The sequence below is a fragment of the Plecotus auritus genome (genome assembly GCF_963455305.1).
Source record: "Plecotus auritus genome assembly, chromosome: 9".
Lineage (NCBI taxonomy): Eukaryota > Metazoa > Chordata > Mammalia > Chiroptera > Vespertilionidae > Plecotus > Plecotus auritus.
The window spans coordinates 134,635,216-134,648,057 of NC_137783.1; the positions used below are offsets into that span (position 1 = coordinate 134,635,216).

The following is a 12,842-nucleotide window of genomic DNA, read 5'->3' on the forward strand; positions in this document are numbered from 1 at the left end:
GAAGCTGACTGCTGAGAAAGCCCACCAGGAGGAGCACTGCAAGAGATTAGTCAGGTCTTGTGACCATGGCCACAGGAGAGTGTGCCCTTCAGTGTGGATGCTGCTCCCAACAGGGCAAGTTTGAGGGATTCATACTTCCTGGGGTGGGTGATTATCATGAATCACCTCATTTCACCCTGCTAATGACCGTAGGGGAAAGGTATGAGGATCCACTTTACAGATGCAAGTCTGAGATCTAAGTCCTATAGACTCCAGAGCCTAACAGGTGCTTAGCACAGGCTCACAATAAAACATTTTACAGAACCACATATCCTCAGAGTAGATGGAGGCCTTAAACCACCTGATTTGCCTCCCCTTTTTCAAAGATACTCAAATCCCTACAACATGCAATGTTCCAACAAATTCTTGCCTCCTCTCTCCCATGCTAAAGGATTCACAATCTCTCCAGCCAGCCTAGCTGATCCTTGGGCAGCGCTGACCACTAAAAATGCTTTAGTGCAGAATCATAATTTCCACTCATCAACTTCACATTTTCTCCCTGTGTCTATACAGAGCAAACCTAACCAGCTGCACATGACTGTCCTCCAGCTCTCTGGAGGCAGTTATCAGCTCTCCTCCCCCAGGGTTTAGAAAGATGCCTCAGAAAGAGATTGCATAGGCTGCTCAGTGTGAAACTGGTTTCATGCAGATTAACAAATGTCTTTCCCTGATAAAAGAAATCAAGAGAGAAGATGGTTATCTTATGGCAGCGAGAGCTGTCGCTGTCCTGGGGGGAGGGGGAGAGAGTAACTGGACTAGAAACCAAAATTTATATAACCTTAACAGTCTTCAGGAAAACATTAATGATGAGATCAACAAAATTCTTTGTTTTACAAAGGAGGAACAGAGAAGCAGAGAGAGAAAATGACACAAAGGGCCCTAGCTGGTTTGGCTTAGTGCAGTGGTCGGCAAACTGCGGCTCGCGAGCGGCTCTTTGGCCCCTTGAGTGTGGCTCTTCCACAAAATACCACGGCCTGGGCGAGTCTATTTTGAAGAATTGGCGTTAGAAGAAGTTTAAGTTCAAAAAATTTGGCTCTCAAAAGAAATTTCAATCGTTGTACTGTTGATATTTGGCTCTGTTGACTAATGAGTTTGCCGACCACTGGCTTAGTGGATAGAGTGTAGGCCTGTAGACTGAAGGGTTCCAGGATCGATTCCAGTCAAGGACATATGCCTGGGTTTCGGGCTCAGTCCCCAGTAGGGGGTGTGCAGGAGGCAGCTGATCAATGATTCTCTCTCATCACTGATGTTTCTATCTCTCTCTCCCTCTCTCTCTGAAATCAATAAAAATATATTTTTTAAAAAAAGAAAATGACACAAAGGAACACAGTTACTAAGTGGCAGGGTTACAGCTAGACCCTTTGAACCTGCAGCCCAGTCCCACCCATCTCCCTGCTCCAAAGCCCTAGAGCACCTGTTATTTCAGAACTGCAATCCCATAATAACTGCATTTCCCTAACAGCTGCACTGTTTGCAGTCTCACTTGCACCACCACCCCAAGAGGTAAAGGGAGGAAACAGCATTAGCTCCCTGTTCCAGGGAGTAATAAGGAAGCTTGAATTTATACTTGGAATTCAAAGCTTGGTGAAGGTTCTTTGCTAGTTGTTGACAATGGGCTGTTGAAAGAGGCCATAGGATATCTTCCTTTGGAAATGGATCCCTAACTAAGAAAGGGAAAGGAACCACCTCTGCCTGCTCTTCAGTTTGCACTGTTTTATGAAGGCTGGTTGTGCTGACATGGGAAGACCTTCAGAACCATACTCCTCTTCCCTTTCTGCCTCCCCAACCAGCGTGCATCAGAAAAAGAGCACCATGGAGGGTCACCAGCTCTGTGACCTGGGGCATCCCTCCTACTCGGGCTGAGCTCTAGTCTCCTCACCTACAAAAATAGTGGCACTCGGCCAGCGTGGCTCAGTGGTTGAGCTGCGATCTATGAACGAGAATGTCACAGTTTGATTCCTAGTCAGGGCATATGCCTGGGTTGTGGGCTCAATCCCCAGTGTGGGGTGTGCAGGAAGCAGCCAATCAATGATTCTCTCTCATCATTGATGTTTCTATCTCTCTCTCCCTTCCTCTCTGAAATCAATAAAAATATATTTTTAAAAAATAATGGCAATATATTCTGCCCTGTGAGTAACCACTGTGAGGCTCAGATGACAGAAAGCAGGTAAGATGCAGAAAGGCTCACTCCCACAACTGTCCCTTCCCTTCTCTCGCTTCCTCACTGACCTGCCTCCTCTGATGCCCTACTACCTAGAGCAGGTGAAAGGTCATGAAGATCTCACCCAAGGGAGGAGAAAGGAAAACAATTGTGACATCATCCTATTAGTTCCTCACACTTGTATGAGGTCTCTATTTTTCCAAAGAGACTTAACAATTAGTAGCATTATGTTTACCATTTACTAGTTCCCTATGTGCCACACACCACACAAGAAGGCTCTGCGTGCTCTCTTGGGGTTAGTCCTCACAACCACCCATTTTACAGATGACAACACTTCGACTCAGAAGTTAAGGGATAAATAGCTAGTACTCCTGCATAAGCCCCCATGTAGATGAACTGCTTTTGTCAAGAGCTAGATTTTTAATTCCATTAAGGCAGTGCCTGTGCCCAAGGTTTAGCACTAGGCCTGTCCCTAGACTGCACTCAATTATTTGTTGAATGAGTCTGTGAATATCTGACTCCAAAACCTGTTATGCTTTAACACTTCTCTATATTAAGTCTCATTATGTCATTTCATCTCATAACAAATCTCTAAGGCATGATCATCCCCATTTGACAGATAAGGAAATCGTGGCTGGAAAGAGTAAGTAGCCTAAGATTTTACAGCCTTTGTGCAGCAAGGCTGGAGGCGGGCTACCTTCAGATCCTCTGCCCCCGCCACAGCTGTCCTGGGGATGCTAGGGGAAATTAATAATTATAGACCGCCAGAACTGGACCCATCTCTGCACGTAACCAGCTCACAGTTGCGGAGGTCACCCAGAAGCCCTGAGCTGCTCCCCGGGACAGGGGGGCAGGTGGGCTGGGTGTCCCTCAGGAGGGAAACAAGGAAAGGAGGAGGCCAGTCCTGGGCGTAGTGCCAGGCAGCAGCGGGCAGGAGGTGACCCCGGATCTCACAGAGAGCTCGTCCAGGCCCAAGCACCCCCGCGGACCCCAGTTCCGGACTAACTCTGTCCAGCTTGGGGGTTAGAGGAGAGAGGGGAGGCTACAGGCTTCCAAGAAAATCGCAGTCCAGCGATGAATCACCGGCACATGATCCCGGTGAGGGGGGGCGGGGGGGTGGAATGGGCGCGGGATGTGGCCGCGGCTTGGGGAGGGCAGGCCTCACGCGGCCCCCCTCCAGCCTGGACTTAGGGAGAGAAGGGAAGTCCCTCTCCCGCGCAGCTCCACCCTCCGCAGCCCCGGCCCGCCGGGTTCCCGGGGGCGGCGGGACTCACGGCCTTCAGCTGCTCCAGCCGGTCCTTCATCCTGGTGCCCAAGCGCCCGAGGCAGGTGAGCGCGTCCGGAATGAGCGCGTCCCAGGAGAGCTGCCGGAAGTGGCGGCCGGGACGGGCCGGGCCGGGAGTTGGAGGCGGAGGTGGGCGGCGGCGGCGGCCGGCTAGGAGGAGAGTCCGAGACTACGGGAGGCTCGGCCGCGCCGCCCCCTCCGGCCCCGCCGGCGCCGCGCGCTCCAAATCCGGCTCCGGGGCCAGCGCCGGCTCGCAGTGCTGATGCGCCCGCGGACCCGCCCCTTACCTGGGCCGCGCCCCGCGCTCCTCCTTAAAGGGGCCGTGCCCAGCCGCTGCCCTGCCATCCGCAGCTACCCTAACTCCACCTGCTCTTGCTCCTCGTCCCCCGAGGGAGCGGAGAAGTCCAAGAAGAGGACCGTGCGCGGGTAGGTCCCGCCGCAGGGCGGAGGAAGAGCGAGTAGGTTTATTTGACCCCAATTCCATTCGACAGCCATTCGCTACCTGTGCCACGTTTTGTATTAGGATCCGGCTCACAAGACTCATTCATTGCGGGGCGGGGACAAAGTATCGTAGACAAAGAACTCTAACCCAGTGTGATTTCTGCTATAATGTGTGGGAGAGGGGCATTCTAATAACGTAATTTGAACAGCTGATAGAAGGTAGTCCTAGAGGAAATAACTGGAAGTGAAGCGCGAAAGGGCAGGCTGGAAGGAAGAATTCGGATTTCATGATGTAGGCAGTGGGGACCCTTCAGAGACACGTTAAGCAGTTCAATGTTGAAGTCAGAACACCTGCCACCGACAATTTGTATAACTGGGGAAATCACCATTTCTCTCGGGGGGGGGGGGGTGGGAGGGCTGTTTTCATATCTATAAATCAGGGATAATACCCACTGTAACAGAGGAGGAATAATTGATTGGTAAAGTATAGAGCAAGGTTGTAGATAAAAATATTTTTGTTGGGAAGCTTAAGCCGTGCTCGCTTCCTACGTGGTGCAGAGATTCCCAGGTGAGTTACACCTTCTGAAAAGGGGGCGAGGTCTTCACAATACCCCCCTTCTTTGTTCCCTCTTCTCCCCTCCCCCTTCTCTCTTCCCTATTTGTCCTCTTTCTTGGGAACAAATAACATACCCAGCAAGAGTGGCTCTCAGTAAATGGGACTGACAGTCTGAAGATTCATTTCTTACGTCAAGAAAAGAATCTGCTCTATGCATTCAGGTTAAAGGGCTGTAATATTTTCTTAATTCTAACAGATTTTTGCCCTCTTCTGCTATCTCAGCATGTGCTCCACGCTGATTTCAGCGCCTTCCATAAAGATACTTACAGTCCGTGAGTGGCCATGCTATTTGAACCCTCTTTGGTCCTGAATGCTTCCTTCTCCCCAGGTGTTAGCTAGGTGGAGTTTCCCATCTGTGGTACAAAAGGCGTCTGCGCCCCCTGGTGGCCATGCACAGAAAAAGAGCGTAATTCAGAGATACTAGTATGGGGTGTCTCCCAAAAATGTATTCACCCTTTAACAGCTGATGGATCAATTTTGAAAATGAAATGTAAACACTGCCTTTATAATTATTCAAAGTGAGTGTATACATTTTTGGGACACCCTATATATCCCATCTCCTCTTAATCTTTGTTGGGAGAGCTAGGTCCCCATACTTCAGGAAAAGAAGGTCTCCAACACAGTTTTGCCACAAAACAGCTGTCACTTGACATCACACAGTCTATGTTCTCATCTTTCAAGTAAGAGAGATGATCAAAACTAATGATTCACATTCTTCAAGGTAAAAAATATAATGTATTCTTTATTTTCATTTGTAGATCGTTTTTGAAAGATGCTATATACTTACTATGTCCTAAGAAATTTGATTTCCTCAAACTCAGATACAGAACACAGACTTGTGGTTGGGGAAAAGGAGCAAAATGGGTAAAAGTGATCAAGGGGTACAAACTTTCAGTTATGAGATAAGTTAGTTCTGGGGATATAATGTATAGCATGGTGACTATAGTTATTAATACTATATTGTATATTTGAAAGATGTTAAGAGAACAAGTTTTCATCATAAGAAAAATAATGTAACTATGTGAGGTGATGGCTGTTAACTAAATTTGTGGTAACCATTTTGCAATATATGTACTAGTATATATCAAACCATTGTTACATCCTTTAAACTAATATGTCAATTATTGCTCCATAAAATTGAGGGGATGGGATTTGGTTTCCTATGAGAGGATGTTTCCATGAACAAGGAAAAAAAGACCTTTTGGTTAGCCTGTGTGGCCATACAGAGATAACTATATGGTTTTCCTTACTTCTTAAAACATTGAAAACTGTGTTAAAAGAGTCCTCTTAGCAGCAAGTAGAGTCCAGGAACTCAGGAAGGGAAACATCAGCAGAGTTCTTTTATTATCACACTAGGGGCCCAGTGCACGAATTTGTGCACCTTAAAAGGAACTATAGGCCGCAAGGCTGTGGTGGGCACAGGGACGGATCTCGGCCCATCCTCTGTGTCCCTTCCCCACCCCTCCCACTGTGGCCCTGGTCCCCTGTCTGCCAGCAGCCCCACTCCCACTGCCACCGCCGCTCCCATGCACTGATGGTGCCAGCCCCACGCATACTCGCTGATGGGCGCGGAGCAAATGGGGCCGGCACCAGCAGCGGGTGCGACTGGGACCAGCGCCAGGCGCTGGCAGCGGGTGCAAACTGCGGCTCCAGCACTGGCAGCGGGTGTGAGTGCTGGGCGGGACCACGGCGTACAGGAGCAAAGAATTTTCAGTAACCACCAGAGGCTCACCTCAGTGACAGCAACTGGTGCCCAGCCTTGGTCTGGCGCCCCGCTCACTTGCTCCACCATCCCACCATGGCCAATGTCTACCATGTTCCATGTTCTGCCAATGCCCACCATGTTCCGTGCGCACCCCCTAGTGGTCAGCACACGTCATAGCAACTGGTTGTTTTGTTGTTCTGCCATTCGATATATTTGCATATTAGGGTTTTTTATATATTGAATATATTGGAAGGTATTATATATTTCAAGCCTTCTTTAAACCTTCTAATAGGTAGGAACTCTACTTGGTTAATTTTATCTTAACATTAATATTTGCTCTTTCCTGACAGGAAGAAGTCTGGATTCCACCTGCTAATTGTGTACAAAAAAACTGAAGAAAGTAAAGTAACTGCAAGGCATGGGACCTGAGCTAGTGGAGTCCCTGGGCTGGTATGGAAAACCGTGATATTGAGGCCAAGTGAATTCTAGGGTCTCCACGTAGGTGGACAGTGACTTAAGGATCCAGCCTCAGTGTTCTCGCTGATGTATTTTCATATTTACACCCCACAGTGGTACTTGGTTTTCCACCCACCGGGTCTTAGTGTAGCTGTTTCCCCATAAAACAGGATTCATTCAAGTGTTTACGTTTTGGTTATAAATATATCAGCCAACACTTAATTTCACCTTTACAAACAAACCAAAGACAGACTCCTGGGACTTGGGGTTTCACTTCCTTCTCTCTCCACCCTGTAAGCCTATTTCTTTGCCAGTGGAGAAAATAACTGAGCCTCACCCCATCTAGACCACCAGAGCCTGCTGTGAAACAGGTGAGACCACTTTCTGGTTGGTGTATCTCCAGAGTGTGGTGTTCAGTACTGACATATCTCAGAGGGGAAGAGGGGGGAAGATGGGAAGAGATTAACCAAAGAACTTATATACATACTAGAGGCCTAGTGCACAAAATTCATGCACAGAGGGGGGCGTCCCTCAGCCCGGCCTGAGCCCTCTCTCAGTCCGGGAGCCCTTGGGGGATGTCCAACTGACGGCTTAGTCTTTTGAACTTCTAAGCCGTCAATCAGACATCCTTAGTGCTGCTGTGGAGGCGGGAGAGGCTCCTGCCACTGCTGCTGCGCTCGGCAGCCATGAGCCTGGCTTCTGGCTGAGCAGTGCTCCCCCTGTGGGAGTGCACTGACCACCAGGGGGCAGCTCCTGCGTTGAGTGTCTGCCCCCTGGTAGTCAGTGCATGTCAGAGCAACCGGTCATTCTGCCCTTCAGGCAATTTGCATATTAGCCTTTTATTATATAGGATATGCATAACTAGTGGACACAGACAATAGTGTGGTGAAGGCCTGTGGTGGGGCAGCCCTGGAGGAGGAGGGTAAGAGGGGGGAATTTGGAGGACATCTGTAATACTGACAACAATTTTAAAAAAAGATAAGGGGAGCTAGAGAATTAAAGAGAAGAGTCTTTCTGTCATCCACAGCTATTGCTCCCCATGGCAGGAAGGATAGAGAATAACCAGGATGGAGAATAAACTCTCTGACTTGTAGTTTTGCCCCTTACAGTTTGTATATCATCTATGGCTGCATAACAAGTTGTCCTAAAACTTCTGTGATTCAGGAATCCAGGTGCAGCTCAGTTGAGTGCCTCTGTGTCAAGATCTCTCACAAGACTGCAGTGAAGGTGTTAGCTGGGGCTGCAGTCCTATTTCATGCTTGACTGGAAAAGGGTCTGTTTCTAAGGTTACTCACATAGCTGTTGGCAGGACTCAGCCCTCAAAGGCTGTTGGACAGAGGGCCTTGGTTCTTTGCTGGCTGGAGGCCACCCTCCTGGCTATGTGGGTCTCTCCATAAGGCAACCCACAACATGGCAGCTGCCTTCCATCAGAGTGAGCAGGTGAGAGAGAAGGAGATAGGGAATGAGAAAAACAGAAAGAGATGGATGGAAGCCAACGTGTTTTTACCTAATCTCAGATGTGACATCCCATCGATATTGCCATATTCTGTTCATTAGAAGTGAGTCACTAGGCTCAACCCACAATCAAGGGAATGAAGACCAGTGGCTATCTAGAGGGCTGCCTGGTACATAGTTCAAATCCCAATTAATGCCAAAGTTATGCTATTTCACCTTTGCAGAGCTCTCCCCTCCCCCATATCTGAGGTCCTCACCACCGGAACTGAGTTAAGTGGACCTTGAGCTGCCTCTATGATACCCTGGGCTTCTCCATCATAGCCTCTACCACACCAATTACAGGGGCACAGTCTGGCTCCCACCCCTTCTGCAAGCTCTGTGCAGGCAGCAGCCTTGTCTCTTCTCCTCATTGATGTGGACCCAGCCCTAAACTTAAGGCCAGAAATGTACCAGGCACTTAGTATATGTGTAGTAAATTTATTAACTGAATGTTCTTTGTAAGACGGCTCCGTTTTCTCTTTCTTCTGATTAAAACTGAAATTTTATTCTGAAATCATACAAATATTCACCTACATTTTGTTCTTGCTTTGTGTGTTAAAACTGATTAAAACTCCTCAGTTGGCTTTTTATTACAAAAAGTAGGGAGTCCAGACTCAGAATGGCTTTCAAATAAGTCCCATGTATTGTCACTCCCTGACAATGTGTGTCTCTCATATTGATGTCTCTCTCCCCCTCCCTTCGACTCTAAAAAAAATCAATGGGAAAAATATCCTTGAGTGAGGATTAACAACAACAAAAGAATCAATAAATAAAAAAATAAAAATTGGGGTTTTATATGTTTTATAGCCATTTAAATTTTAAGGGCTTTTCTAAAATGCTTAAAGAATTTAAAGTCTTTGTATTTAGTTTGTCAATGATTATATTTTTCATTATGAAATTTGGTATTCAAATTTTGCTTTGTGATTTTCATAATTAAATTCTGAAATTTTATTCTGAAATCATACAAATATTCACCTACATTTTATTCTTGCTTTGTGTGTAAAATTTTACATAAAACTTATCATTCTGGAATTTATTCTGGTGTAAGCTGTGCTATAAGGATTTAACTTTTTGCCCCAAATAAGTAACCAATTACTTCAACATAATTTTTAAATCATGTTTCCTTTATCTATTGGAGATGTCATCTTTGTCATATATAAATGAAGTTTTATGCTGATGTTTATTGCTTACTCTGTTCTGTAAATCAATCTGTATATTCCCACACCAATACCTCCTTATTTACAAGTATTTTATAATAACTTACATCATAATATTAGAATCTATTTTCCATAAACTTGCCATGATTAAAACAAATAGGCCTTCTTTCAAACAGACTGTGGTGGTTTTAAAATATGTCCATAAATTCTTTGTTACCCCTTCCTTTATAAGGATCTCCTTATACCCTTCCCTTTGAGCATGGACTGTACTTACTAATTTCTAACAAATAGAATATGGAAGAAGTGATACATATGACTTCTGAACCCAGTCATCAGAGATATTGTGACCTCTCTCTGGGAGAAGCTGCCATGTCCTGAGAACAGTCAAGAAACCCTATAAAGCCCTAGCTAGTTTGGCTCAGCGGATAGAGCATCGGGTCTCAGGTTCCATTCCAGTCAAGGGCACATACCTTGATTGCAGGCTGCATCCTGGTCAGGGTGCATCACAACCCAGCGAGTGCAGGAGGCAACCCATCCATGTGTCTCTCCCACATCAATGTTTCTTTCTGTCTGTCCCTCTCCCTTCCACTCTCTCTAAAAATCAATGGAAAAATATCCTCGGGTGAGAACAATAACAAAAACAGGCAATTGGCCAGATTCAACGAAGGGCTATAGTTTGCCAACCATTGGTTCATAGGGCACCAATTCTTTGAGACTTGAGGTTACCTAGCACAAGTTTTGTAGCACTCCATGCATACTTGCAAACCAATTAATTACCATCTTATCCTTGGCCTGTTCCACTTCTTTAAGGTTCAGGCCCAGCACATGTAAACATTTGCTTTTGTTAAATTGTCACAGGATTAACAGATTGGGTGTTTGGAATCAGACAAATCTCAGTTGCCAGCTTTGCCACTTGCCACTAGGTGGTTTGGGACAAATTACTTAACATCTCTAATCCTCAGATTCCTTATCTATAAAGTACCTACGTCATAGGGTTGGCACAAGGAAAGATTCAGTGAGATGACCCACCTAAAACACCTAGCAGAGTGCCAGGCAAACTTCAATCATTAGTAGTACTATTGGCATCATCCTGCCATTGAACCACTACTCTGTAAGGCAAGTATCATTAAACCCATTTTACAAAGAAATTAAGGCTCAAACTTGTTTACATAGCATTCCCAAAACTGATAGCCAGTGACAGAAAGCACTGATTCACACCCAGAACTTTTACTTCCAACAGGCTCTGATTTATCCAACCACACTAACAGGAAAGAAATTTACTGTATGCCACTCCAAGGGGAGACTGCATTTTAAGACACCCAGAGGAAGGAGTTGTGAAATTCACAAGAATTCATTCTTCCGCGGTGCAAGTTTAGTCCTTGGGGGGAAAGAGATAATTTCGTGAGATCTAAGGCTGAAAAGGGCATGGGAGGTGCTAGCGGCTGTTACAAACAACCAAGATTTCAGAAATCAGTGTGCGGAGGCTCATAATCTGGACACTCTTTTCGAGCTTTGATCCTCTAAGGAGGTGGTGTCACCCCGCTGCGCACTCAGCCTGGCGCTTCTCAGCCTCTATGACCTTGCTGCCCACGGCCGCGCTGCCCTTTTTGGCTCTCCCGTTCCACGTGCCAGGAGCGCCTGGCGGCTAAAAATATCGCCCTAGGGAACCTCCCGGAACATGCCTTCGGCTTTTTAAAAACCGGGCGCCATCGCCACTTTGGGACACATAAATCACTGCCCAGACCTGCTGTTCAATCAGCGGATGATGTGCCGCAGAAAGTGGCGACGAATTCAGCCCCTTTGGAGGACATGAACTTTTCCATTTTTTCCCCCTCCACTTGACGAGTAGCATAAACTGTGAGGACCGCCGAGCAGCCCAAAGACTGTGTTGGGCGTTATAAAAAATAGCCCAGGAATCTCTCTTTCTCCCAACTTAGACTAAGCCTGGAACTCTTCAAAGCCATATCCTGTGACAATCACAAGGGTTTTCTCCGCCCCAACAGTGACGGAAAACTCGTGACTCTGACCTGAGCGCTGGGCGGGCGCAGAGAAACCGGGGCGGAGCTGCAAGTCGGAAGGCAAGGAAGCCCCCCGACCGGCTGCGCGTGCGCAATCTCACACCACGGGCCCTCCTTCCCGCCGCTGAGTGTAGGAAACCGGACGCCAAATCTGTCCCCGCGCAGACGCCGCCGCCGGGTGCAGAGCGGAGTGGCCGCCCTCCCTCAGGCGCGCCTGCGCACGTCCCCACGCACGCTCCGGCGTACGGCGGCGGCCGGGGGTCGCGAGCCGGTGGAGGACCCGCGCGCGGAGGAGCCCGGGGAGTCAACTCTTTTTCCCTCCCTTCCCCTTTCCCCTCCCCGCTCCCTCCCCCTCCCCAAGAATGTTCCGCTACGAGGTGAGCTGTGGCGACCGGAAGTGACCCCTCCCTCCCTCCCGCTCCCCTTTTCCTCTCTTATCCCCTGAGCTTCTGTCCCGCGCTTCGGAGGACGGGTGGGCGTTGGGCGGTGGAATCCCCGGGACTCAGAGGAGCGCCTTGCACCTGGGGTTGTGGGTTTCATCCTAGAGCTATGTGAGCTGGCTTCGGGGGACGGGACTGTCCTATTAGTTGTCGCTGGGTAGAGTTGGCCTCCGTTTTGAGGTGGAGAGGGCCCGTTAAGTGCCTTAACCGGACCACCTGCCAGCCCCAACCCGGGAGGAGCCGCAGAGGGGAGGCGTTGCATCCGTCCGGTGGCTCTTCTAGAGGAAGAGTCACCTGGGAAAGCCCAGAGACACGTTTCCCGCCCTGGATCAGGAACCACCTTTCGTCCAGTTACACACACCTATACACACAGGAAACCACCGGGTCAATGGGGCCTGGGCTTGCCCTTTGACTGGGTCCGTAGACTGTTTACTAAAGAGGCCTGGGAGTTGGGAGGGGGCGTGTCCAGCAGAAGTTCCTTTTGGGCGAGTGGAGGGAGCCGTGGGTTTGGTGACGGTCCCGGTAATGTAGCAATAGTCGAGAGTCCTGAGCTTGTCACTAATTCACTGTATGACCTTGAGCGACTTGTAATCTCTGGCCATAAAGTCTCCAGGTTTGTAGAATAAAGGGGCTTGTCTGCATAATCCCTAAAAGCCTTTCCAATTTAAAAAAAACAGTGATTTGGTTAAGTAGATCTTTGTGATTTGGGAGGAGTGCTGCTGGATGTTGCCTTTAAGGTGGAAGCAATTGCTTACCTGCTTTGTGTACGTTTGTGAGGGCTTAAGATGGGTGAAATGGCCCTTTGGCTTAACTGTACCTTCTGGAACAGTCTAAACTAGGAGGTAGCCAGGCAAGGTATAACACACCCTGCCTTCCGATTCTGAGCCTTTGAAAATTGTGGACACGCGTGATACTTGATAGGAAATGGTTTAAAACCAAACTAACTGTATGAAAACATGGAGGGAGGTGGTAAGTGGTAGGCAGTTGCCAAAAGAAAAGAAAACTTAGAAAATCAGTTAAAAACTAAAGT

The 12,842-nt window shown here is 47.9% G+C and overlaps 2 protein-coding genes across 9 annotated transcripts in view; one reads left to right on the forward strand and one right to left on the reverse strand.

Annotated features, from left to right (window-relative positions):
- STX3 (syntaxin 3) overlaps positions 1-3,743 on the reverse strand; it is a gene marked incomplete at its 3' end in the record, with an annotated part of 43,500 nt that extends 39,757 nt beyond the window's left edge. For 2 of the 7 annotated variants that reach the window (XM_080641053.1, XM_080641051.1), the window contains exon 1: positions 3,475-3,743. In XM_080641053.1, coding sequence (XP_080497179.1) covers positions 3,475-3,504 — 30 coding nt within the window. In that variant the 5' untranslated portion in view covers positions 3,505-3,743. The remainder of the gene's footprint in view (positions 1-3,474) is intronic. The other 5 variants (XM_080641055.1, XM_080641054.1, XM_080641052.1 and 2 more) reach the window with 4 other exon arrangements.
- Positions 3,744-11,541: 7,798 nt separating this feature from the next.
- The window catches only part of PATL1 (PAT1 homolog 1, processing body mRNA decay factor), a 34,516-nt gene continuing 33,215 nt past the window's right edge, over positions 11,542-12,842 (forward strand). For both annotated transcript variants that reach the window (XR_013959015.1, XM_080641049.1), the window contains exon 1: positions 11,542-11,749. Coding sequence is in view for 1 of the 2 variants with exons in the window: in XM_080641049.1 (XP_080497175.1) it covers positions 11,735-11,749 (15 nt within the window). In the remaining variant the exon portion in view is untranslated. The remainder of the gene's footprint in view (positions 11,750-12,842) is intronic.